We start from the raw sequence: 26,235 nt of genomic DNA on the forward strand, positions 1-26,235 counted from the left end.
AAAACAAATAACTTATATTTAAATTTGTTGTAAATATGTGAATAGAATTTTTTATTAAAATAATAATAATAATACTAAAGGTAATTTACACAAACCACTTTTGAAATTTATCAAAAATTATCAATTTTTTTTTTGTTTTTGGTACATCGGAAATGGAAATCAAAACAAACAGGCAAAACAAACAAACAAAAAAAGAAGAGTTAGGAGTCCCCAGAACGATATCTGAGATAACTCTGACCAACCATATCCGCAACTAATTGACCTCGAATTTCTTCAGGAGGATCATCCATCACAACTAGCACTTCATTTTGATTTGCCCCCATTTTAGCAAGACCATTAACACTCATATTGCCCTCCTCTTGACATGTTGAATCGAAAAGCCACATCTTCGAATGAAAAACTTGGAATCCTCCACTAAACTTCTCAGAGGGGAAAAAACATCAATGTTTCCCTTTAGTATATCAATAGCATATTGGGAATCTGTCTCGATGCTAAAATTCTTATAGCCTTTCTCGAAAGTTATCATCAAACTCCTATATAGAGTCCAAATCTCCGCTTCAATGCAAGTACAATTTGTGAGCTTTTCGAAATAACCACAAAGCCAGATGCCTCTCGCGTCACAGATGAGGCCCCCAAAGCCACCATCACCTAGATCTCCTTTCGAGCTACCATCCGTGTTCATCTTTAATCTACCTAGAGGAGGAAAAGACCAATCAATTAGCTCATTGTTCAAAAATTATCATATATGAATCAAGAACCCATGTGGTAAAGAAACCACATCTCTCATTCCCTTCAATTTATTAACATATTGGTTTATGTTTCCTTTTTCATCTCTCTCTCTCTTTCCTTACGAAATCTACCACCCCATAGTCCACCACCATGTCCCCCCCCTCCCCCCCTTCCTACACCACCCTCACCTCTGTGCGCCCAAAAGAAATGACCGCTTTTATAAGAAGAAAGTGACAATTAAAAGACCAGAAATACTACATCCTCCTAATTAAAGTCTCTAATTCCATTCATAATGGCATGATTAAGAAGAATTAATTATTTTTCTTAAAAGAGGTAAGTGCAATAGAAAAAGAAAATCTCGAAAGGGATGGTGAGAAAGTAGCAGGCGGAGAGACAAAAGAGATTGTGGAACATGTGTAATGAAAATAGTATTTTCAATTTTGGAACTGGAGTGCTTCTAGTACTTTTAGATAAGGATAAAAATATGACAAAAAATAAATAAAAGTAAAAGTATGAGGAGATATGTTTGTTGTCTAAATAGAAACTCCCAAATTTTTTTGAAACTTCTATGTCCTTTGTAATATTTTTTTATTCTCCAAATCTTTGCAATTTTTTTCTTACCATTTATATGCAATTTCCATTTTAAAAATAACAAAATATAAATATATTGCAATTATTCGGCACATTATGACAGAAAAAAAAAAATTGCTACATAAAATTACAATTTTAATTAAAATTGCACTTCTGTTAAAAGTGGCCGTAAGGCAACTTGGAATTTTTTTTAAAATCAAACTCGAGCAATTTTGAATCATATTTCAGTTTAAAACTTATTTCTCAAATTAATATTGTTTTATGCAGTCCAATTTTTACATGTTTTACACATAAAAAAACTGCATGAACAAGATGGGCTACTAGAACTTCTACATATAAGCTTTCTTAAACATGAGTAACTAATACTATAAACGTAGAATAGATCGAAAAGTATCACAAAGGTTTTGAATTGTTTGTTGCTCTTGCTCTACTTGCAGTTCATGAAGTGCCATCTCTTCATAACACCTGCAACAACCACAAATTAAACCAATTTTAAATACTAGTTTTTATTTTAAAAACTCGAGTGCTTGTAAAATGGGAAGAATCCAACAATGACGACCATCCCCGGTAAAAAGCTCATGCACTGCTTCCACAGCTATGATTCCACCACTATCTCGCTGCCATCCTCTAGGCACATTATTGTCTGATTGCAGCTCTATGGATGATATATCTGTAGTGTAGCCCTCAAGAATGGAATAGAGACTGCTTTACGAGCTATGTATATTGACTGCAGCTACAATGAAACAAACCCTGAGTAATCAGGCATCGAATTCGGACTCACAAATATAAGAATACTGGTAAATTACTTTAACTTTTCCTGAGATTTGAAAAAAATAAAATAAGTCTCACAATTTTGATATAATTACAAATTAAAGGGACTAGAATTAATGCAGATGGCATGAAGATAGAAGGATAAATAAGATAAAATACACATTTTGGTACACGACAAACAAATTACTGAAAAAATAGGTCTTAAGTATCGTGTTAAAATTTTACAAGAGTCTAATATAATTATACCACACTTGTGAACCTTACTATATTCTCTCCAAACCTCTCCCGAGGTCAATGTAATTTATCCTAAGAATTATGAAAAGCCTTCAGAGAGGGGAAAAAGAGCTTGTTAAAGAGATCAATAGAGAAGCTAAAAAATCCATGCATAACCATCCTGCACTAAAGCTTCATTTATGAGGATGGGGTTGAGCTTGAGAGTCAACATTTGTAATTATTGAGCCAAAGATTTCGACACAATCCAAAATGGATTGACATAAAAACAATGGCAGATTCAGCAGTGAAAAAATGGAGTGATAGAAACAAAGATAAATTACTTTGACCTCCCTTGACAATTGGTATAAATACAAATAACCCCACTAGTTTGACAAAAAATACACTGCCAATCCCTAACATATTACAAACTTACCTTTTCTTTTTTCTTTTTTCTTTTTCCTTTTCTACTTTGTTCTTCAGCTCAGGCAACCATCCTCTATTCCCTCCACTACCACCACATAGTCCACCGCCACCTCCCTTTCTCAGCAATTCTGGCCGACCACCACCTCCCCAATTTTTTTCAACAATACTCTATCATCTCTCTACTACAAGTCTACAAAACCCCCACCCCGCTGCAAACCCCACTTTCAAAAAAATATATATATATAATAGCTTATTTAACCAGAAGTCAAATTTTTGTTTCTTTATTTTGTTTTTACGGATTATAAAAAACTGCACCAAGCAAATTTATCTTTTATTTTAATTTTTTTAAATAATAATTAAAAAATTATAATAATAAAAACTATCATCTTTTTTATAGCAAACAAGACTATTATATATAGTCACTAATGTTATACAATTTTTTCTTACTTACATGAGTTTAAAAATTATTACTGTATGACAGATTTATAAATTTTTTGATTAAAAAAAAAAAAAAACACTTGTAAAACTTAATAGTTTATATAATAATTTCCTTGTATAGCCTATCAGTTTTGAACTATATATATGTAATCTATTTAATTATATAAAGCTAGCAATTCACTTGGTGTAAATAACAAATTGAAACAATGTCACTCTTTTTTCTCCAAAAAAAAATGTACGAATAACTCCTCATTTTTTCTTGATCAAAATGAGTTTTGTTAATTTAATTGAAGACTGGGTTCTTGAAATAATTCCAACCGTCATCTTCCTCAGTATTTTTGCTCCAATATCTACAAGAAATAGAGTACATAAAGAAAGACTTTGATCATCTCCATTTCATGTATGTAATGAAAAAATTTCATTACAAATCTAATGGTTATAAAATAAGAATGTAAATTTATAATTAATTTAAATTAAAAAAGATAATTACACTCACCATTAGATGGTGTAATAAAACATCTCCATTACAAATATGAAATGGAAAATATCACAATCCCATAAGGACACCGAAAAATCGAACAAACTACCCATTACAATACCAAAACTAACCCTAACCCTAAGCTAGTATTACGCGTTGCGTATCAAATATGTGACCAACCCTAAGCTAGTATTAGGCATTGTGTATCAAATATGTGACCAACTACCTGCAAGACCGGGTTTGCTATAAGCAAAACAAACTAAACTGTTCGAACTTGACTTATATTTGGCTCATTAAAAACTTCTTCGAGATCGGCTCGTAAGGCAAATAAAACCAAGCTTGAACACATTTTAAAACTCAGTTAAGCTTTCATAGGCTCTCTTTGCAACAATAGCCCAATGGATGTATCAAGATTGCAGTCCATCGGAGTCCAGTACCGGAATGCAATTCAACAAGTCCCCTCCAAACAAACAGCAACCTATCATCTGCAAAAGAAATACCTATCCTCAATCCCTCATTTTCTTGCTGCTAGACATAAACAGTACATCAAACTTTTTGATAGGAAAATTTCAAGTAGAATAGAAGATGAGTAAACTTTAGTCGATAAAATAAATATATATATTCCTATACAGGTAACTTGAAGTCAGCTTCTGTTTGAACGTTCCATTTGAGGCACAGGTTCCATTCAGATATAACAAGTTGGGAGTCTGAAAATTGAACGGTTATCCAAGCTAGAACCTAGGCAAAAAGAAATGATAATAAGAAGTCTGTCTTACCCTTAAAATTAAGGCCATGAATTCTACTCCTGCTCCTGCTCTTGCAAGGTATAGTACTGAGGAGCGAGCTCAGCTAACCACAAGTAATCAATTCTAGTAACATTGCGCACGTAATTATGAGTAGTTCGGACAAACTCATCAAAAATTATGCAGTCTGGCTTTGTCCGGAAAAATACAGAAGAAGGATGGATCTGCACCACCTGACCACTTGACAAAACCCTGCCATTTGTGAAGTAACTGTGAGAGGTCATACAAAAGGAGATATGGAAGAGGGTTTCCAGATTAATAACAAAGATGAGATACAATATAAGAAATTTGCTAGTGAAGATGAATAAAAAGAATAAATCTATGAACACAGAAACTTGTCACAAAACCACACAACCCCTCACATAGGTTTGTGTGGGACCCACAAAAAGGTGAGAACCGTATCATGTGAGGATTCTGTCCATGATTGGTTTAGTGTTCCTAAAAGAACTGGAAAAAAATGATTAAATATTTACGAATTACATGAAAGAGTAAAGGCTATCCTTGTTAGAAGGTAGTATAGTGTGGAACTAAGAAAACCAGCCAGATAAAAACTAAAACTCATTACAGTGTTTTCAGTACCTGTATGTACCATCAGGCTGCTTCAAAGCTGCATTGAGGAAAAAAGCAGCAGCAAGGCAACGGCGAAATTGAAGCATGTCATCTCCACAAGATGCAATACCTAGACCCATTTGTTCAATATTTCCCTGAATTTGCCTGCAAGAAAGCACAATGAATTAACTCTTGAGAATTCTTGAAGCACTATCATAGAGATCAGAGAATATCATGAGTCAAATAAAAGGTGAAAAACATTTCAAAAAGGAAAGTAAACAATAAATTATAAAAACTTTATTTAGTGATCAGTTTTCAAAGCATTTTTGTTTTAAACACAAGGGGGAGAATGTAGCTTGCCTGTGAATGTCACGAGCATGCCTTAGGGCACGGCTATTGATGAAATTTTCCTTGCACCATTTTCTGAGATTTTTTTCAGTTTTTTCTCTACTGTTCCCCAGATTGCTCTTTTCCGAGAACTCATCAAAAGCTCGATATACAGCAATCAAAGTCGGATGATCTCCCTCTAGACTTGAGAAGCACTTCGCTGCAGTTCGTGCCTGGCCAAGGGGAAAATCAATTGGGACAGTTCCGGTTTCCAAATTGAATGCTCTCTCTCTCTCTCTCTCTCTCTCTCACACACACACACACACATGGAGTGCCACACACAAAGGCATTAACAAAAGGAAGGCATCACATCAACTAAATCAACTAGGTGGAAAGAGCTGAGAAAACCCAAATCAATTAATAAACAAGCAGAAACGGCAACAAGAATTGACTATAACAACTTCAACAAAACTGTGCTGCAATAACAATTGTGTCAAAATCCAGGTTATCCATGCCTATTAATGGTCTAAATCATTGGTCCTACTCCAGGTTTTCCTTATAATTAACCACATAGATGACAACCCATTACGGCCCTTCAAAATTATCCACCATAATTTGATTTACTTTTATTTCCACATTAAATCATCTTGCTGACTGAGAATCAAAAGGCCCTTTGTCTTTATTTATAGTAGTTCATCAATTCCAATTGCAAACCCAAGTCAACAATGCCTAAATTCAACTATTTGGGGTTGCAGTTGGCTACATGAATCCTATTGTAATTTCCACTCTATCTAGGCCACAACTTACAGTTCAATACATAAATTACATGCTACATCTTTCTACTACCTTTTTCACGTAAGATTGGTGTAGTACAGCATTGAAAGGAGCTGTTCTGGTGCTGTAAAAGCGCTGAAATTTAAGAAAGAAAAAAAAGAGAAAAAGAAGAGAGTTCTAAGCATCACTTCTAGAACCCCTTCACACATAGGGTTTGATTGCATCTCACAATTTGTAATAAAGCTTCAAAGTTTTGAAATTCTCTAAAATACCAATTCCATTAAATAAGAAGTATTACATGACTAGAACTAACAGACTTCCTAAACCAACTAGAATTCCAAAATAAAAAACTATTAAAATTTTGACTTTTGAAACCAATTTAAGACCAAATAAGAAGCATAAATAAAAACCAATTAAATAACTTACCCACAAAACGACCCATGGGTGACCCCTACACGCCACGTCATCAAATATGAAAATTACCAAAATATCCCTAACTAAAAAATCCTAAAATATATAAAAATAATCATAAAATAAGACTCTAATAATACTAAAAACATAATTATATAAGATTGCTATCAGTTTCTTTTTGAAATCATGCCAATGTCCAACTATCTTCAGTGTGTTTGGTTTCAATTTTTTGAGTTCAATTTTTTGAAAATTGAGTTTTTTATTTTTCATGTTTTTTGTTTTTAGTGAATCTTTTTTAAATTTTAAGCAATTTTTATACTTCTTTAAATGCACCTTACTTAGATGTATCTAAATGGTAAAATATTTGTGAAAAAATATTTTAAAAAATTAATGAATACAAAAAAATGTACTAAATTTTTGTATTTTTTTAGTATTTTTTGGTATTTAGAGGATTTTTTAAAGATTTTTTTTCACAAATATTATACTTTTTAAATATATTTATGTTAGGTGTGTCTAAAAATTTTTAAAAAAATGCTTAAAATATCAAAAAAATTAATTGAAAACATTAAAATAAGGAAAATAAAAAAGTAGAATTTTCTGAAAACTGTTTTCTGAAAACCAAAACCAAACAAGTTTTACTTTTTTGAATTTAACCTTCCTTGACCTTCTTATACTCTGCATCAATTGGTCTACCCCTTCTAGCATTTCCTTCAAAGTAGAGCACACCATTCATTTCACTCAGTTTCATCTGGTTATGGTTCTTCGTTGCACATCACCGAACCAACTTAGTAAGTTTTCTCTCCTAATCTCCTATCTGTTGGCTTCCACTGTCTCATGAATGTGCTGGAAGTTGGAACATAGTTCTAGTTTTTTGGGTTTTTCCATGTTGATATTAACAATCACAATTTCAGCCTAGTGTCATTTCATGAGCATGTTCTGTCCCTATCTATGACTCATCTTATAGTGGTTTAATAGATTTTTTCACCTTCATGGGTATACATGAACGATACAGTAATCCAGAACCACCCTCCACTTACCCCATATACTGCTTCAATTATTTAAGCAACTACCAAACTCAGCGGAAATAAAGTATCCAACTTCGAACATTATGATTCAAATATTTATCAACTAAGTGATGGTTAATTTATTGCAGATGATCTTGGCAAATAAAATTACTTACAATCACTTTATCGTGTAAACTTAACAGCTGCAAAAACACAAGCAACATACATTAGAAAAAGATCATGCAGCATACCTCCTCTAACTTCTCACGAGGGTTATAAAATACAGATTCCACTGACAGCATTGCAACAGTTATTAACATTTCTTCCAAGCAATTGAACTGACTAGCCAGGATAAGTGCCTTGGAATAAATAGGCTCTAAGGGTAGCCGGGCCATTTGATGCCCAACTGGATCTGACAATTTATATTCCTCTGTTAGAGCACCTAGCAAGACCAGTAACTCCAATGATTTGACAACAGCTTCACTGTTCAAATGACAATTAGTGGGATAAATTTTCTTTAACCATATAATACTATTCTGTGACATAAAAATGAAATTCAGCAAATGGAATGAACATTCAGCAAATGTCAAAAGCCAGCAGTTTTCTGGTAAATATTGTAGGCTCCTTGAGAAAGCAGACAAGATGGATGATATACAGATAATTACAGAAATTACGATTAACAATTAACAGACAACAAAGAAAATCAAGAAGACTGGATTAAAGTAAATAAGAGAACAATTACCAATATGAATAGAACGTTATGCCTATATATATTGTTGCATTCTAGACCAAAAACAACCAGTTTCATTATCTCACTTCAATTATCCAAGGAGAGGGTAAGTAGATGTTTCCTATAGAATCATAATGAGGTTAATTAATGTAAGGGTGCTTGTCAGGAATATTTTGTCAAGTTGATCAAATTAACAACAAAATTATTTGAGAGGCAATTTTTCTCGATGTCGATTGATATAGGGATGCTTGTCAGGAATATTTTTGTCATATGAATCCAATTAACAAGTAAATTATTAAAAAAACTGTATAACACATATTATACTGCTCAGCCACGAGGATATAGACGTATACCTGAGTGGCAAATTAGGAAACAAATCAAATTAGAAATAAAAGCATTGAAGAAACTACAGTTACCACCGAATGAGGACAATAATATAACTAATGGAGACAAGTTACAGTACATTATCAAACTGTACAAACTGCAAGAACAGAGGTTCCCGAGGCCCAAGCCTTTGGCATGTTATTTATGTGGCTTCAAATTGGGAGCTTGTATTTTACTTTTAAAATCAAATTTAATCTTATTTTATGTTTGAAGTCAAACATTTCTATTTCAGTTTTTCAGATGTGTTATTATGTTTTTGGAGTCAAGGATCTTTTAATAATCTTCTAAACTTTCTTTCAACATGGACTGCAATATTGGTATGCCTGTAAGATTTTAGGTTATTTGTGGTATTTGGTCTTCATTAATAGACATTGGCAGGTTTTTATGAGTTTTGCTACCAAGTCTTTAAGTTACTAAATATGAAAACACAAGTTTTAGAGAAGTTGAAGGTTGTGCAATGCAAGCTTACCCCCACACTGATGCCAAAGGGATTCAAGTGGGGAATGAGAATTTTCTCTTATTCTATCTATTTTGCTCTCCTTGTACCTAGATCTGGTTATAGAAATTGCTCCACTAAATTGTAGGCATAAATATGCATCATAATTAACCCAATAAAACCTTCCTGCAAATGCAATGAAAACTTAATTTGCACTTATTCACCCAAAAAAAAAACTTAATTTGCACTACCAAGGAGCAATATAATTAGACAAATCAAAGCAAATCCGACCAAAAAACATGCTTTAATCCAAGCTTTTACAATAAGATGGATGGATACAAATTATGCTTTGCAAACCTCATAAGCTAAAAACATTAATTGACTTTTTTTAACATCATTGCTTAATTAACAACATTTTAGTTGTATTCCTAACATTTTATACTTTTTACTTCCAATCAAGTTGTTTGGATAGTACAACAAGAAAAATGAGAAGGAATGAAGGACTTTTGTTGAAATAGTTATATAAAAAAAAAAAAAAAAAAAAAAAAGAGGCCAGACAGACAGTTAAATACGACACAAAGTACATAAGCAAATAAGATGAGGTGATCAACCCAAAAAAGCCATCATTGGGCCTAGTAAAGTTGACATAATCAGAACTTTATCAAAAAATGCATGCACAAACAGCCAATCGCGAAACGCGTAAGTGTTAAACCATTCTCATTGTATTATTTCTTTCACCTTGATGGTTTTTCCATGAAGTCAAACCCAATAATATCATCAACACCAAGAGCCTTGAGTTGCAAAATGACATTTGAAAGGTTGCACCGGCTAATCTCTGGATCTGTGGAATCACTGAGTTTCTCAAATTCACTCTCAGGATAGAGGCGGAAGCATTTTCCAGGTCCTTCACGGCCTGCACGTCCACTGAAATAAATATAGTAGGCACAGGATTAAAATCCATTCATCTATTCTTCAGTTAGGCTCCGTTTATTTTGACGTAAAATGTTTTTGTTAAAACTATTTTACTCATTTTCCGTTGTTTGGTAGAACAAAAAGTAAAACATTTTTTAAGGAAAATATTTTTGCATCATTTTTTCAAAAATGACTTACCTTTAAAAATTCCGTAAGTCCATCTTTACAAAATTGACTCTCTCACTCACTATCTTTTCAACACATTTAGCATTTTTAAATAAGTATCTTAGCTCACTAAAAATTCATAAACAACACTTCTATTAAATCAAAATTTCTCTTTTAGGTAATAAAATGTGCTTGTTTCAAGTGTCAACCAAACGCCAAAAAACAAAAATAAAAACATTTTTGTGTAAAATCAATTTACAAGAAAAATAATTTTTTGCGTAAAATATTTTACTTCAAAACAAACAGAGCCTTAGTGAAAATTGTGTGGAAGTAAACAAAAGGACTATTGAATGAATTCACAAAAATTCACTCATTATTTTTAAATGTTTTAAAGATATGATATACTGAATAAGAAACATACTTAAAATAATAAATGAAAATAATAAAAAAAAAAGCATAAAATAGATTTTTTCCGTAAGCTATAGTCCAGTATGCCTACCTTCTTTGAAGAGCCTGTGCTTTTGAGGTTGGAACAATGTTCAATGATTCCATCCCTGTATGAACACAGTAGGTGCGTGCTTTCACGAATCCAGGATCTATCACATACTTGATTCCAGGTATTGTTACAGAAGTTTCAGCAATATTAGTTGCCAGTATTACCTGAACAGAACATGTAACTGGTGCTTAGACACACAGACACCTTTAGTTGTTAAGAGCAGTGCATCAGCAACAAAATAGATGACACAAAATGCAAGTATAGCTCGCACTTACAATGTACAACATTGAAAATCATGCCCAATCCAAATATTAATACCAAAAGAACAACAAAAAACAATAGTGATCAAAGAAATAAAGAGTGCCCATTAATTGGATTATCACAATATATTTCATCTTAAACATCAATATACATGATCCAGTATTTTAGAGGATTAGAAGCATCTTAAAATATATGAAAACATCACTAGGGACAACCTCTACCAATAAGGCAGAGTCTGATTCAGTATATACACCAGAGACACCCTTTCAAAAAGGCAGAGAACTCTATCAGACTGTCCTACCAACACCTGTGACAGTCGTGCAATATACAAGAGTAACCGTTTTTAGCTCTGAGCAAGTGCCATCCTGATGCACTTGGATGTACTTTTTAACACCCTTGTATGCTTCAAGGAGCATTTGAGTAACCAGAAGAGTAAGGTACGTTGCAGGCACTCACCAAAACCTTACGCTGGAAAGATCATTGTCAATGCACTTGGCATGCAATCACTGATCAAGGATATGGACTTCTTTCAATCTTCACATAACTTAATTTTGTCCAATTATTGATAGCAAGTTAGCAACCCATTGATATTTCATTAATCATGCTCATAGGGGCTTCAGACAAGCATAGTTGCCTATAAAAGTTTCAATTGCATGACTGCCAATAATATTGTGGCATTTCTTATCACAAGTTGCCCTCTACAGCGTGAGATTATCCCATTATTTACAGAATCAGCTTCAACCACGGAGATCACACTACAATGACACTCAGACAGACTTGAATAAAGATCCATTAATTGTTTTCCCTCTAAAAATTACAATAAACGTTATTGAATTAGGCATTTATAATGACAATAATATATATCCGCTCATCCCCTACCCAAAAGAAATCTACCATGCACCAACAATCTACCTTGCGAAATCCAGTTGGAGCTGGCATAAAGACCTGCATCTGCTTTTCTGAAGGAAGGGATGAGAATATCGACAAAACTTTGACCTTCTGATTGTCTTCTGGCAATTGTCGAAGTTTTTCTTGGACAAGCCTCTCAACAGATTCAATCTCTTCTTGGCCAGTCAAGAATACAAGTATATCACCAGGACCCTCCTCCAAATGTATCTACCAAGATGACAAAATGAGTTAATGAAACTGTAAGAATGAATGCCAACAAGGATAGCCAGGCAACAACTAATAACAAATAAAACAATTGCAGACTCAAATTGATTTAGGTCAAGATTGAGAGATGTTTAGGTTCCAAGAAAGCCCTTTTGATCAGCAAGAAAAAAGGACTTGAAAAACTACAGTCCGTCCATCACAAAAAGAAACATGAGACATTGAAAACTGCATAGCAAGTAACCAGGTGAAAGTATCCTAAACAGGCTTCAAAAAAATCACAGATATGCACACCACAAAAAAAAAACAAATGACCTGTGTAGCCCAAATTCTATTTGGAAAAAGAGCAAAAGATTAGACTCTAGCAAACTCAGTATCAGTTGCACATCACAAAAGTTGAAAAAAAAAATTACGGGCTAATGGAGTGTATAGGTTGGAAGCAACCAAAAGAAGCTCAATTGACAACCTGAAATAAAGTTATTAAAGTGGCGTCAAGGTAATCTGTCTCAGGATGACGAGTGTAGAGTATATCCACAGGAAACTGTCGCCCTTGAACATGAACAGCTCTAGCACCACCAAAATACTCAGAAAAAACTCGTGCATCCAGACTAGCAGACATGATGATTAACTTCAATGGACTGAGCTTTATGCCCCTACACTGCTTGAGAATACTAGCACGTTGAGCATCATTTTCTTTCTCCATCAGCAGACCGTTGTTAGCCTTCATATGGTCAATATTAGGGCATTCATTGATAGGTACTGACCTTACTTTCTGTACACTTTTCAGTAAACCCAGCAAGACATCAGTGTGGACAGTTCTCTCGTGAGCCTCATCAACAATAATAACTGAATATCTAGAGAGATATGGGTCCAATAACGCTTCCCTGTAAGTATATTTAACCTCATATTAGTTCGCATGTAATAAGATAGCATGATAAAGTTCCAGCAAGTGAATAGCCCTATAATTAGTTTAAATAATCCAGACCTCCTATACCATTTTTCAACACCACAAATCCATCAATTCCTCCAATAGTACTAAAATCTTCAGTCCGTCACTATCTTATTTTCTCAAACCTGCTGCCCTACTTGTATTCACATCCATTTAACCCAGAGAAGAAAAGGTCATCTTGAAATCTTCTCTATGTCTTGGATGCCTGAGGTATCCTTCGGCACTTACACTGAAGACTGAACCCATAATATGTAACTTAACCCTCCCGGCTGGGATAAAATATTAGAGAACAAATAATTAACCACAAAGAAAAAGTTTCAGGCTTAAAACCGTGACATAATTTTTATTGCCCATTAGACATGACTATCTAAATGGACCAACCTACCTACAAGCTACAAAAAATATGCAATATTTTTCCAGAAAATGCTAATCAAACTAAAACAGACTTAATATAGAAACATTTTGGTGACTTAACAATCAACATAATACGATTAAGTCATGAATACTTATTACCTCAAAAGCAATCCATCTGTCATGTATTTAATCCTTGTTGAACTGGAAGTCGTATCATCAAATCTAATGGAATACCCAACTCTTTGGCCCAATTGAACACCACATTCCTCAGCTACCCGTTTTGCAACGCTAACAGCTGCAACACGTCTAGGTTGCGTGATACCAACGACTTTCCCATCATGGCATAACCCCGCATTAAACAGAAACTGTGGCAACTCTAAAAGAAGCAAAACAAAAGCCCATATAAGAATAAAAGGTTAGAGAGGGAAGCCCCATGGACACAAAATGATGTGCTCAAGATGGAGTGGTTTTTTTTTCCACAAAGGATGACTTGTTGGGCTTTAAAAAAAATCTGATTTATTTAAATTTAGTATATTTAAGTTTTAGGGTTTCCAATCAATTTTTGTCAAGTCCAGGATTGGGTTAGTGTCCCTGGATTTGTTTCTAATGGCCATGGATTTTAGTTAGGGTCTAAGTAATTACCATATTAGGGTTACTTGAGGGTGAAGTCACTTGGTTCTGAAGCTATTACTAGTTGAGAAAAGTTTTCTAGGATATCTTCTGTCAAAATAAATTGATGTATTATTGATTGATGGATTACAAGATTGATATTATTCTGTATATTACAACTCCTATATATAGAGGAGAAGATGGTAGTGGAGTGTGTGATAGTGGAGGTGGTAGGTGTGGAGAAAAATAGTGGAGGTAGTAGGTGAGTGGTATAGTGGAGGTGGTAGGTGTGGAGAAAGATAGTGGAGGTAGTAGGTGAGTGGTAAATTCTAACAGCCCCCCGCAAACTCAAGGAGGATAGAAACTAACCAACTTGAGTTTGCAGAGAGGAACAAAACAAGAAAATACATAAAAAGGATAGGAGAATGCGTAATAATGAGGTGCGGATAGATGGCGCTTAAAATAGGTGTGTGTATGGCCTCTTTGTATTGGTAGAAGGAATCGAGAGCCCAACCTTTATTCTTGTCTGAGGCCATCACTTTATTCTTGTCTGAGGCCATCACTGCGAACGAAAGCAAGCAGAAAACTAATCCCCAGATTCTTAACCCTAACGCTGCTTTCCCTCACAAATCTGTTCACCACCTGCTGCGGCGACGGAGGTTTCACGTTTTCCGGTGGGTTTTCCCTAGGGGAGGATCCATGGCTGAGAGACGTCCGATGACGCAGATCTGACGATACCGATGATTCGGCCCGCGATCGAGCCGACGGCAACGATGGTGTGGGGTCCCGAGGAGGACTAGGACTGGGACTGGGAGATCGAGCGGGTGATGAATCGGCGATGGCATGGGCCGTTGTGGGTTCTTCTTCGGAGATGGTGTTGGTTTCTCGTTTTTCCATTTTCTTTTCCATTGCTTGCTCCTCTGCTAGCACCTGTGAACTGGCAACAGAAAGTTGCCTCGATGCAAGAGGTAATGTTTCTTCTCTGCCTTCTATGTCTATACTTACAGGGCCAACATTGAGGTCGAGACCCTGCCTAGCCCATTTTCTACTGTTATCAACACCAATATTATTGCTACCATCGGGAGGAAGGCTAACAACATATGGCCTTGGATACTGGGATGAAACTGTAGCAGCAGGGCCTAATAACTGGGAATTTCCGGCAGGGAAGCAAAACCTACCACCAGAAGGGGAATCCACATAAGTTGTAGATCCACCTGAGAAATTGGCGGAGGACAGAGGAAAACTAGTCCCAAATGGGAAGACAGGATACTGGAAGGGAGGAGAAGGGAAGGGCACTGCAGAATTGGAAGCCGCGGGAGATGAGACCTTTGAGCTCAGGGCAGACTCGAAGTTCGCGTACTGGTCCGTTGACTTATCCCATGTGGGATTGAGGAAACAATCCAAAGATTGCTCCGGCGAGCAATTCATCTCCTGGGATGAAAACAGAGACTGCCAGTTTTGCACCGGCGATGGTTCGAAGTGCACACCAGCACTGAGAAAGTACTCTTTGTCCATGGCAAACGATGGAATAGTATATGAATGAAGAAAAAGAGGTTGAAGATGAGGAAACAAAGAAAAAAGAGTTTCTGGTATGTGTTTGTGGTATGTGTTGAAAAACTCCAGCGGGCAGCGAAGGCAAGGTTGCCGGCCGGCTGCCCGCCAGAAAGAGAGGAGTATAGGCCTAAATCTTATAGCTCTGATACCATGTCAAAATAAATTGATGTATTATTGATTGATGGATTACAAGATTGATATTATTCTGTATATTACAACTCCTATATATAGAGGAGAAGATGGTAGTGGAGTGTGTGATAGTGGAGGTGGTAGGTGTGGAGAAAAATAGTGGAGGTAGTAGGTGAGTGGTATAGTGGAGGTGGTAGGTGTGGAGAAAGATAGTGGAGGTAGTAGGTGAGTGGTAAATTCTAACATCTTCCTCAGAGAACAAGTTTTAATATAACTATCTATATGCACATATAATGGGGTATATCAGGTGAAGGTTTTGGTGAATAAAATCTAGATTTTTCGCTGTTATTCTTCTTTTGTCTTCATATCATGGCTTGGTTTTTGCCCCATAGCTTGTGGTAGCCATTTTTCTTTGTTAGTATTCCTTGATCACATAATATGCCAGAAGCACTCCTCCACTACTAACTATTTTATATGCACAACTTTAAGTATAGTGCATATTTAAGCATGGGAAGAAATAAGTAACACAAATATATTTTCCCCGATAAGTGGAAGAAGCAATATAATATTAAATAAAAAAAAAAAAAAAACACGAAAGAGAACATGTCATGGCATATGAAAAGCACCAACCTACAATTTATATGATGCAATAAAATGGAACACCATAAAGCATATTAGACTTAACATTCTTGAATCTTTCCTTCACACACACACACACCCACCATAATAATAAAGGAAATTAAAAAACAGTAATCAAAAACTTATAAGGATAAGAACTTACGTGTTGTTTTTCCACTTCCAGTTTCACCAACAATTATCAATATATTGTTACTCCTGACCTCCTCCACAAGTCGTTTTTCAACTAGGGAATCATCAATGATATGAGAAACAAATACTTGCATGCTAAACCAAAATTAAGAAACCATATGAAAAGAGAACATATTTTGAGTATGCAAAAATAAACTCAATGTATGACATGATTGAACTTTAAATTCTCAATACCATTCCATAAAAGCACAAGTAATTTTACCTTCATAATTCTGTCTAGGTTTCATTGCCAATGTCAACAAAAAATTGAAGAGTATGGGATATAATGATTAATAAACTATTTACCTCCATAAACTAGTGTCATGTTAAATTAACAAGCAAAAGAGTCTTGAATAAAACTGTAAGAAAATGAGATCCTTCTTAGAATAGGCCTTTAATTTACCAAACAAAAATACGTCAAGATGCCATGTAATTGATCTCCAAGATGACCAAAAATATTTACTTAGACAACATCCTAAAAAGTGCTCAACTAGTCAACAAGAAATCATGCATTTTCATGTTTAATCTCTGCTTTCATCATTAGGTAAAGAGGTTGCACTAAATCCAAGTGAAACAATGAAAGCTAAAGGTTATTTACACTTCTAATGATTTTATGTAGGGTGATACGCCATCTTAGGAGCCAGCCTTCTATCATTATCCGCAACGTAATGAAACTTCAATCGTCAATATGGTTGCCTAGTATTATTAACAACATTTACAAACACCCAACAGCATATATGAAGCAGGAACAATGACTCCCCTGCAATGACATGACTACTGGCCAAAAATAGTACAGCAACATCAAAAAATTTTGCAATAATTTTTTTTCCTTTATAAGTAAAAGTCTGCTAACAAATATTAGAAATGACTATAAACAATTAAAAACCCTGTCCTCTGTTTCCCAAAAAAAAATGTCAGTGCCAACTGCAAAGTTAACCTTAGACTTGCTCTAACTTCTTCTATTTTTATCACACGTTTAAACTCATATCCCCCGACCCCTCCCCATGGGATGAAAAAATATAGGGCAAATTACACCTCTAATTCTTATACTTTGGCCCTTGTGTCATTTTGCTCTCTGTAATTTCAATTGGCTTAATTTTCACCCTCAATTTTTTACTTGGTCTCAAATTGGTCAAATTATCAGCATTTTTCTTATCAAAAATGTGCACATGGGCAGCATATGTTATATTTTAAGGGTAAAATTGTAAATTTAATCTATTCATTGACCTAACCTCAATCAACTAAGGTTTCGTTTGGCAAATGACTTTTTTAATCGAAAAGCCAAAAAATCACTTAAAAAAATCAAAAAACCAACAAATTATATCAAAATATTAAAGATTCCCTTTGTCTCTCTACTTTTTGTATTATCCTTTCGTAAAAAACCAAAAACTCATCCCAAACGTACTAATTTTTTTACATCATATTTTAGCCAAAAAGCCAAAATATTACTAAAAAAATCTATTCCCAAACAAGACCTAACTGACCATTTTCTATATCGCCTAAATTGGCGCAAATCTAAAATTAATGATCAAAATTGAGTCAATTAAAACTGTAGAAACCACCGGTATAATTTGTCCAAAAATATATGCATACATTAGACTTGTTTCAAAAATAAAAATCCCCAAAAGGGGTTCATATCAATTGCATGGAAAACAATAACAAAACAACAGTACAATGATTGAAAGCAACTGCGGACTTGGAAAGAAGAAGAATTCTAAAGCAGATGAACTGTGCATAAGCACTATAAACATCAACCTAATACCTGAAGCGATTGGTAGTGATTTTCTCTGTTGCGCAATCCTATGCTTCCTAGATAGATACATAGATAAATAGGTAGAAAACATCAAACCAAAAAAAAAAAAATGGATACGAACAGAAAGAATGAGACCTGGCGAAGAATTCGGCCCTGCGATCGTCATTGGATACTTTACTGTTCAGTTGATTATTGCTCTGGTTGGAGTTCTTGGCTCCGCCAGGAGCCATTGACGGCATCTTAGAGGGAGAGAGAGAGAGAGCAGCAATTTCGAACAGAATCGAAGATGTCGGAGAGAGAGAGAACACTGAGAAATTCGAAGACCTAATTCGAAAATTTACGACGCGGTCACAATTAACCGGGAATATGGATGGTCAGGGGTCGGAAAACGGGTTTATATTAATCCGTCCCGTCCGTTCCAAAGGCTAGACAAATTGGAGTTCGCCCGACAGGACAGGAGACCCATTAATTTTACAAAATTATTTTGAAATTCTAATTTATAACTTTTAATAATTTTAATGTGCGTGGAGGTTTATTAATGCGATGTTTAAAATTTATAACCACACAAATAATTCAACAGCATATTAAACTCAATTCAAAAAACTATTTTTAAAATTTTATTTTTAAAAAAATTCAAAAAATATTGTTTTTTTTTTTTTAAATTATTTTTATAATTATGATTTGAACGTAGAATCGTATTTTGAGTTATGAGTTTTGAGTTGAGTTTTAAAAAAAAAAAAAATTTGTTTAGTTATGTGTTTTGAAAAGAGTTTTAAGTTGTATTTTGAAATTTTTTGGATTTTTTTTTAAAATATTTAAATTTTTTCTTAATTTTATTTTTTTAGGGTAAATATTTTATATTTTAAATATTTATTTATTTATTTTAATGTACATTGTATTTCATTCATTTGTGTATTGTATTTTTTTAATATTTTTAATATATTTTTAAATATTAAAAAAATATTTTAAATATTTTTTATTTTAAATATTTTATTTTATTTTATAAATATATTTTTAAATATTTTAATTTTTTAGTTATGTATATGGTTATGATTTGAGTGTGGAGTTTTGAAAGTAGTGTGTGAGTTTTGAGTTATGTGTTTGATTATGACTTTTGAAAATAGTTTTTAAATTGAGTTTTGAGTTATGAGAGTTTGGTTATAATTTGAGTACATAATTGTGTTTTGAGTTTAAAATATTAAAAAATATATATATATTTACAAAATAAATGAAATATTTAAAATAAAAAATAAAATTTTATTAAATATTTTAAAAAATTAAATTCAAAAAATTTCAAAATACAATTCAAAACTCAAAATAAAATTCAAAACTCTTTTCAAAATTCAAAATTCAAAATTCAAAGACTCTTTTCAAAACTCATAACCAAACAAATTTTTTTCTTTTCAAAACTGAATTTATAATTTTACACTTAAATCAGAACTCTACACTCAAATTATAATTCTAAAACTAAATCAAACGAAGCGTTTATTACCATCTCTCTTTTTTAATTTTCTTTTTTATGCCGTTACAACATGCCAAACATTTTCTAACACTCCATTTTCTTGGCTTTCCTTTGTATTTTATTTCCTTCATTTCCTTATTTTCTACTTACACAAGCACCACTAGACTCCACCATGACCAAAGAGTTTTTTTTTATTCCCCTTGTTATTTTCTCCCATTCATCTTCCTGTGGCAACATGCAGAAACAGACAATCCACCATTAGCTTTTGAAAAATCTAGAAATCTCCTAAATGTTGATTTGTGATTATGTATCAATTTTAAGCGATAAATAACAATCTCAATCAAACAATCATAACAAATCGACACAACGATTTTACGTGGAAAAACCACAATTGGACACCTCCAATTGTAATAAAAAAACCACGAGCAACAGCCACAAAATAATCCACTAAGAAGATATAAAGGAATTACACAGGTATACTCTCAATTACCCAGCGAATCCACGCCCGAATTGAACCAACCCCTATGTGTCTCTTCCAACCCCGTCTTCATCTCAGAATTGTCTTGACGATGAGCCACTCCAGAATCCACCAAAGCTTCAGGCTCGTATTCTTCAAAATCCACCGAAGAATAACTCTCTCTTTTGTATAGAATTAAACAAACAATCCTTTGATGTAAACTTCTAAAACCATGAGTTGAATACTCAATCAAAACATCAAAGAAAACTAGCAAAATATCTCCAAAGATAAACCTTAATATCCAAAAAGAAGATCTGGAGCAGTAATCCTAAAATTTGATAGAAACCCATACTTATAGAAATCTGGGACTGCGAAGCTCGATCGACCGAAGACTCCCTCGCTCGAGCAAAGACTCTCTCGCTCGAGCGAGGAATCAAAAATGCGTGTTTTCCATAAGTGGCTTCGCTCAAGCCAAACAACCTGTGCTCGAACGTAAAATCATCTCTTTTAGGTTTTTATACGGACGCAGCCTTCGCTCGAGCGAGAACTCCTTCGCTTGAGCGAGCAAGGGCGGACATGCAACTTTGAATGTAATTTTGCATTTTGTTTCGGGGGCGTTGCCCCTCGACCCCGCCGTGGCGCTACCCCCTCGACCCCACGAGCTGACCGGGCAACTCGATCCCCGTCATAATCAGCGAAGTAGCAATCTTGAAAGCATTAACATCACAAACTTCTCTACAAGGCACAATTCGGATTGGATTCGCATCTAAACACTCATAGCCTCACTGAAATAAAAAGTGCGAAAATAAGTACAACTAAAAGGAGTTTTGTCAAACGGGATTGCCAAGAATAAAAACCTAACAGCTTTCTATTGATATCTCTGTCTCTCTCTCTCATACACACACATATCATTTGTCGCAATTCATAGACATCCTTTGTAATGAGATCTAAAGGTTTTAAAAATGAGAAATCTTCATCCATATTGATATCACTATTACTCAAGTTTCATCTTTAGATACCAGAGTCGTTTATGTACAAATTGTTGGGGAAAAAATGGATTTTTGGTTTAAGAATTGAATAAAAAATTGTTTAATCATGAAAACCGTTTTATGGTGGTTGAAGAGTGTGATAGCGAATGCTCCATGATGGAGATGAAGAGAAATCCTATTAATAGGAGTTATGTTGGTTAAGAAAAAAATGTAAGGATAGTAGCCTTGCAATTGTTGAAGAAGATTATAAAAAAAAAAAAAAACCCTCATCTCTCTCCTATTGTGCTAAAAAAGAGACTTTCTTCCTCAGGCTTTCTACATAGAATTTTTGACTTCCATATTATACTGTCAGTTTGCTCCTAGTATATTCTTCCTGTGTGAGAGAGTGCTACCATTGTCAGTTCTTCGGAGCTAAAAAGAATGTGCTTCTGTGTTAGTGAGTTTCTAACCGTCATATCTTGAGAAACAGACGCTGTTATACCTCCAACACCCTCGGTGAGACAGCGAATCTATTTTAAGAAAACTGTGGTATCACACAGGTTTCGGTTTGCTTCTTTACTATTTTATTTTAATATATATTTATGTATATCAGTTTATAATCTATATAAAATAGCTTATATTATTTGGTGATTTTTTTTTTTTTTTGTATTTGTTCCATAATTTTAATCTAATTATATGAATCTGTTTATTTTATTTAAATATGCAATTAGTATAGCAATCTTAAAACATAATATATGTTTCTCATAGAATTAGATAAATAAATTCATATGTAATATCTAATAGATTAATTTTCCTATAGTACAATATAATCGATACGGTTATGTTGCTACTTCTGCTAGTATTATAAAAAATTAAAGAAAAGGAATTGTTTCTGTTTCCGAAAGACCACCCTTTGTGTAATTTTCAAGAAATATTAGTAGTAACTGTGTTGTGCATGACTTCAATTCACACATATTTCATACATTTCTCATGTGTTGGAGAAAAATGGTTGAACGAAAAATTGTCTCATAAATGTGTATATAACTCACACATTTAAGGCTCATCAGTTTTACAAAATTGATTGAGCAGTTTTGTTAGCATTAGTTGCCAGCCTTGATGGCTAGAGGCTCCTCCCCTCTTCCCCATGGTGTATAAAAGGAGGCCATATTCCTTGAAAAAAAAAATAGAATTTTTCCTTGGCATCCATATACTGTCAGTCTACTGCTCCTATAATTTTCTTCCTGAGAGAGTGTGCTGCCGTTGTCCGTTCGCTAAGCTAATCAGAAGGTGCTTCTGTTGTTGCTGGTAAAAACCGTCGTATCCTGGGAAGTAAACGCCGGCGTACCTCCAGTACCCAACGATGAGGCGGCGAATCTATTTTAAGGAGACTATGGTATCACACAGGCTTCGGTTTGCTTCCTTTAACCATTTTATATTTTATCTGTATTTTATTCAGCATGTTATTTTTCCTAGGATTGAAGGTTTGTTTTGTTCATCTCATAATTTTGCGATATGCAATGTGAAATTATGTAATGTGAGTAGTTTTTCCCAACAAGCTTAAAACAGATTCGACGTTTATCATAGAATTAGATTAATAGATTCATAGGTGTGTGTAATAATTTTGCATATAATAGGCCACTGTTATCAATAGGGAAGAAGAGTTCCATTGGTGCAACGTTAATTCACTGTATTTTCTAATTAATTTATTAATTTATGGTGTACCGGTTCATGCCTTGTATTTCTAGATTTACATGCTTCTAGTTCACATGCTTCTAGTTTACAATATAAATTACATGTTCATTCGGGTTTAATTTTTAATGTAATTTACATTTCTAGCATGTTTATTAGGTAGTAAATTTCCGTGTAACTTGTACCTATTAATCTTTAATTTAGGTGTGGAGTTGTAAAGTTTATAACTTGCCTATATTTAAATTCATGTTAATTTCTCTAGAATTATTTGCATGTTAATCATGTCATTTGCAATTCTTGCCTAGTAATGTGATTTAAGTATTTAGGAGTTATAAAATGTTTGTAACTTGCCTCAATTAATTAGGGTGTGTTTGGTAACGTTTACGTTTTCAGTTTATATTTACAAAAATTTTATAAACTGATTTTTGTTTATTTTTTGTTTATTTTTAGAAAAACATAAACTACAAACGCGTTTGGTAATTGACAAAATGTTTAAAAAAAATTTAAAATATAAAAAAGAGTGAGAAATGGCAAGTGTCGGCGGAAGACGGTGGTGGAAAGTGATGACGGTGGGTGGTGGGTAGCTAGTGGCGGTGGGTGGTGGTGGTGGTGGTGGGTGGGTGGGTGACGGTGGCGGGTGGTAGCGAGTGGGTGGTGGTGGTGGCGGCGGGAGGTTGGTGGTGGTGGCAGGTGGGTGGCGGATGGCGGGTGGTAGGGGGTGGTAGCAGGTGGGTGGCGGTGGTGGGTGGGTAGGTAACGGTGGCAGGTGGTGGGTGGTAGCGAGTGGGTGGTGATGACGGGTGGTTGGTGGTGGTGGCAAGTAGGTGGCGGTGGCAAGTGGGTGGCGGGTGGGTGGTGGTGGCGGGTGGTGGTGGTAGGTGGGTGGGTGGGTGACGGTGGCGGGTAGGTGGCGGGTGGTGGGTGGTAGTGAGTGGGTGGTGGTGGTGGCAGTGGCGGGTGGGGGTGGTGGGTGAGTGGGTGACTGTGGCGGGTGGTGGGTGGTAGCGAATAGGTGGTGGTGGTGGTGGTGGTGGGTAGTGGTGGCAGGTGGGTGGCGGATGGCGGGTGGGTGACGGTGGCAGGTGGTAGCAAGTGGGTGGTTGTGGCGGTAGTGGTGGCAAGTGGGTGGCGGATGGCGGGGGGTGGTGGTAGTGGTGGTGGTGGTGGGTGGTGGTGGTAGTGGGTGGGTAGGTGACGGTGGCGGGTGGTAGGTGGTAGCCAGTGGGTGGTGGTGGTGGTGGTGGTGGCGGCGACGATGGCAAGGGGTAGGTGGTGGTGGCGAGTGGGTGGCAGATGGGTGGTACCTAGTGGTGGCGGGTGGTGGGTGGTGGTGCCGGAAGACGGTGGCGGAAAATGGTGGCGGGTGGTGGCTAGTTTTGGGTGATAAAAAAAAAAACTCAAAACTCAAAACGGAAACACATTTTTTGTGTTTTCATTTTTTGGCCAAATTTATAAACTGAGACCACTGATTTATAAATCAAAAATTTTACCAAACAAGTTTTTATTTGAATTTTTTAAATTTTTGTAAATATAAACAGAAAACTGAAAACGTAAGTGTTACTAAACGGCACCTTACATGTTTAGTGTACCATAAGTTCATATGTAACCTTTACCAATTTAAAATATGGTTTAATTATATTTAATTTAGGTCTCTAACTTATATAGTTAATTACATGTTTATTATGTAATTAATTTTTTACAGTTTTTTTGGTTTAAATTCTAGATGTGTAACTTAAGGGTTGGTTTTAATCTTTACTTACAGTTATTTATTAGTTTGTTTGCTAGTACCCTCCCCTTCAATCACTACTTTGCCAAAAGCAAAGAAAAGCTGAGGGAGGTTTTGTTGTATTTTGCTGCTAACTCTTTATTGCAGGAATACCTATGGAAATGGGAAAAAGGATTAATTTGGACTAAATATTTGAAGCAATTGTTTGCTTGAGTGTTCATTTGTAGTTATTCACCAATATGTAAAGCACGTTTTATTTGCTTGTAATTATTGTAGCAATTTTGTTATAATTGCTTGTACAGTTTGGAACTTGGTGTGTTTAACCTAGTTCATCCCTTGGGAAATTTAATTCTTAAAGTTGTTTCCCATGGACTAGGAGTCAGCATGCTCTTGAAAGTTTTGTCTAAAGTTAACTGGGTTTTAAGTGGGACCGGTGTGACCTCTCCAGTCTTCCTGGAAACTTTCCTGACCATGTTCGATTCTAGGTTGCGTGGTGAGACTAGTTTTGAATTAAATTTCCAATTATGGGATTTTCTAGTGTTAAGTTTGATATCTGGAAATACAGAATAGTGAAAATTCTGCTGTAATTTTTCAGAAATAGCAACTGTCACTGATGCTGCTACTGCTGCTGCTAATGTTGGTGGGGATCCGAACCCCGAGGCGACTGGCTTGCCAACCCCTGCTGTGACCTCTGTGGTCAATCCTCCTGTTGTTACTCCGGCTGTTCCGAGAGGACCGCTCAATCATCACGAGCGCCCGGAGAAGTTCACGGGAGTGAATTTCAAGAGATGGCAACAGAAGATGCTGTTTTATTTGACTACTCTAAGCCTTGCGAGATTTCTGAGTGAAGATATACCAACCGTAGAGGAGAATAAGCAAGATAAACAAAAGCTCATGGCTCTGGACGCTTGGAAACAAGCAGACTTCTTATGCCGGAATTACATTCTGAACGGCTTGGCATATCTGCTTTTCAACGTGTTTTATGCCAAGAAATCGGCTAAGGAGTTGTGGGATGCCTTGGACAAAAAGTACAAGACCGAGGATGCTGGAGTAAAGAAATTTATCGTCGGCCAATTCCTGGACTTCAAGATGGTGGACTCTAAAACTGTCCTAAGTCAAGTCCAAGAGTTCCAAGTGATTCTGCACGAGATACATGCTGAAGGGATGGTCCTAAGTGAGTCATTCCAGGCAGCTGCTTTGATTGAGAAGCTGCCTAACGGCTGGAAAGACTTCAAGAACTACTTGAAGCACAAACGAAAGGAGATGACAGTCGAAGAGCTCGTTGTCAGGCTCCGAATTGAAGAGGACAACAGGAAGAAATGAGGGAGTACCTCCACTGTCAAAGCCAACATGGTTGAGCATGGCGAGTCCTCGGGGGCGGAGAAAAAACCACCGACAGGCAAAAGCTCAAAGTTGGGGGCTAGAGGAGGAATCTCCAAAAGGCCAGCCTACAAGCCAAAGGAGCCTACTTTTAGGTTCAATGGCAAACAGTTTAATTATGGAAGTGACGGGCATCGGGCAGTTGATTGTCTGAAGAAGAAGCCCTGCAGGAAAAACCCTCCGCAACACAAAAACCGGGCACATATGGCTGAAATGGAGGAATTGTCACACGATGTGGACGACATGCATCTGTCAACCGTCGTGTCAGAAGTGAACATGGTGGGGTCAAACCCGAGGGAGTGGTGGGTAGACACTGGGGCCACTCGCCATATTTGTGCAGAGAAGAGAGTGTTCACAACTTTCGAACTGGTTTCAAACGGGGAGAAGTTGTTT

General features: G+C 35.5%; 2 protein-coding genes across 3 annotated transcripts; both read right to left on the reverse strand.

The window, feature by feature from the left end:
- Positions 1–3,604: 3,604 nt before the first annotated feature.
- LOC145788814 (pre-mRNA-splicing factor ATP-dependent RNA helicase DEAH10-like) lies at positions 3,605–18,686 on the reverse strand. Of its 2 annotated transcripts, XM_082893544.1 has the most exons (13): positions 18,296–18,686; positions 18,170–18,216; positions 16,382–16,462; positions 13,468–13,684; positions 12,472–12,889; positions 11,808–12,011; positions 10,638–10,798; positions 9,800–9,985; positions 7,763–7,994; positions 5,356–5,555; positions 5,026–5,160; positions 4,420–4,638; positions 3,605–4,128 (listed from the first exon to the last, which is right to left on the reverse strand). In XM_082893544.1, the coding sequence occupies exons 1-12, from the start codon at positions 18,397–18,399 to the stop codon at positions 4,443–4,445; spliced, it is 2,181 nt and encodes a 726-aa protein (XP_082749670.1). In that variant the 5' UTR covers positions 18,400–18,686; the 3' UTR covers positions 3,605–4,128; positions 4,420–4,442. The 2 variants fall into 2 exon arrangements, with proteins under 2 accessions (XP_082749670.1, XP_082749671.1); XM_082893545.1 differs by lacking the exon at positions 18,170–18,216 and having other exon boundaries at positions 18,296–18,641.
- LOC145801842 (uncharacterized) lies at positions 14,326–15,840 on the reverse strand. Its single transcript, XM_082893546.1, has one exon. It carries the CDS (start codon positions 15,430–15,432, stop codon positions 14,458–14,460), a length of 975 nt encoding a protein of 324 aa, XP_082749672.1. The 5' UTR covers positions 15,433–15,840; the 3' UTR covers positions 14,326–14,457.
- Positions 18,687–26,235: the final 7,549 nt, after the last annotated feature.

This window comes from Camellia sinensis, chromosome 11, assembly GCF_055761805.1.
Source record: "Camellia sinensis isolate YWXY chromosome 11, ASM5576180v1, whole genome shotgun sequence".
Lineage (NCBI taxonomy): Eukaryota > Viridiplantae > Streptophyta > Magnoliopsida > Ericales > Theaceae > Camellia > Camellia sinensis.

Coding starts and splice junctions, on each gene's coding strand:
- LOC145788814 (XM_082893544.1), bottom strand. CDS start 18,399: ATGCCGTCAATGGCTCCTGGCGGAGCCAAGAACTCCAACCAGAGCAAT. Junction 13,685..16,381: donor TGGAAGTGGAAAAACAACAC/GTAAGTTCTTAT, acceptor TGCTTCTTTTAG/AGTTGCCACAGTTTCTGTTT. Junction 12,890..13,467: donor ACAGATGGATTGCTTTTGAG/GTAATAAGTATT, acceptor ATATACTTACAG/GGAAGCGTTATTGGACCCAT.
- LOC145801842 (XM_082893546.1), bottom strand. CDS start 15,432: ATGGACAAAGAGTACTTTCTCAGTGCTGGTGTGCACTTCGAACCATCG.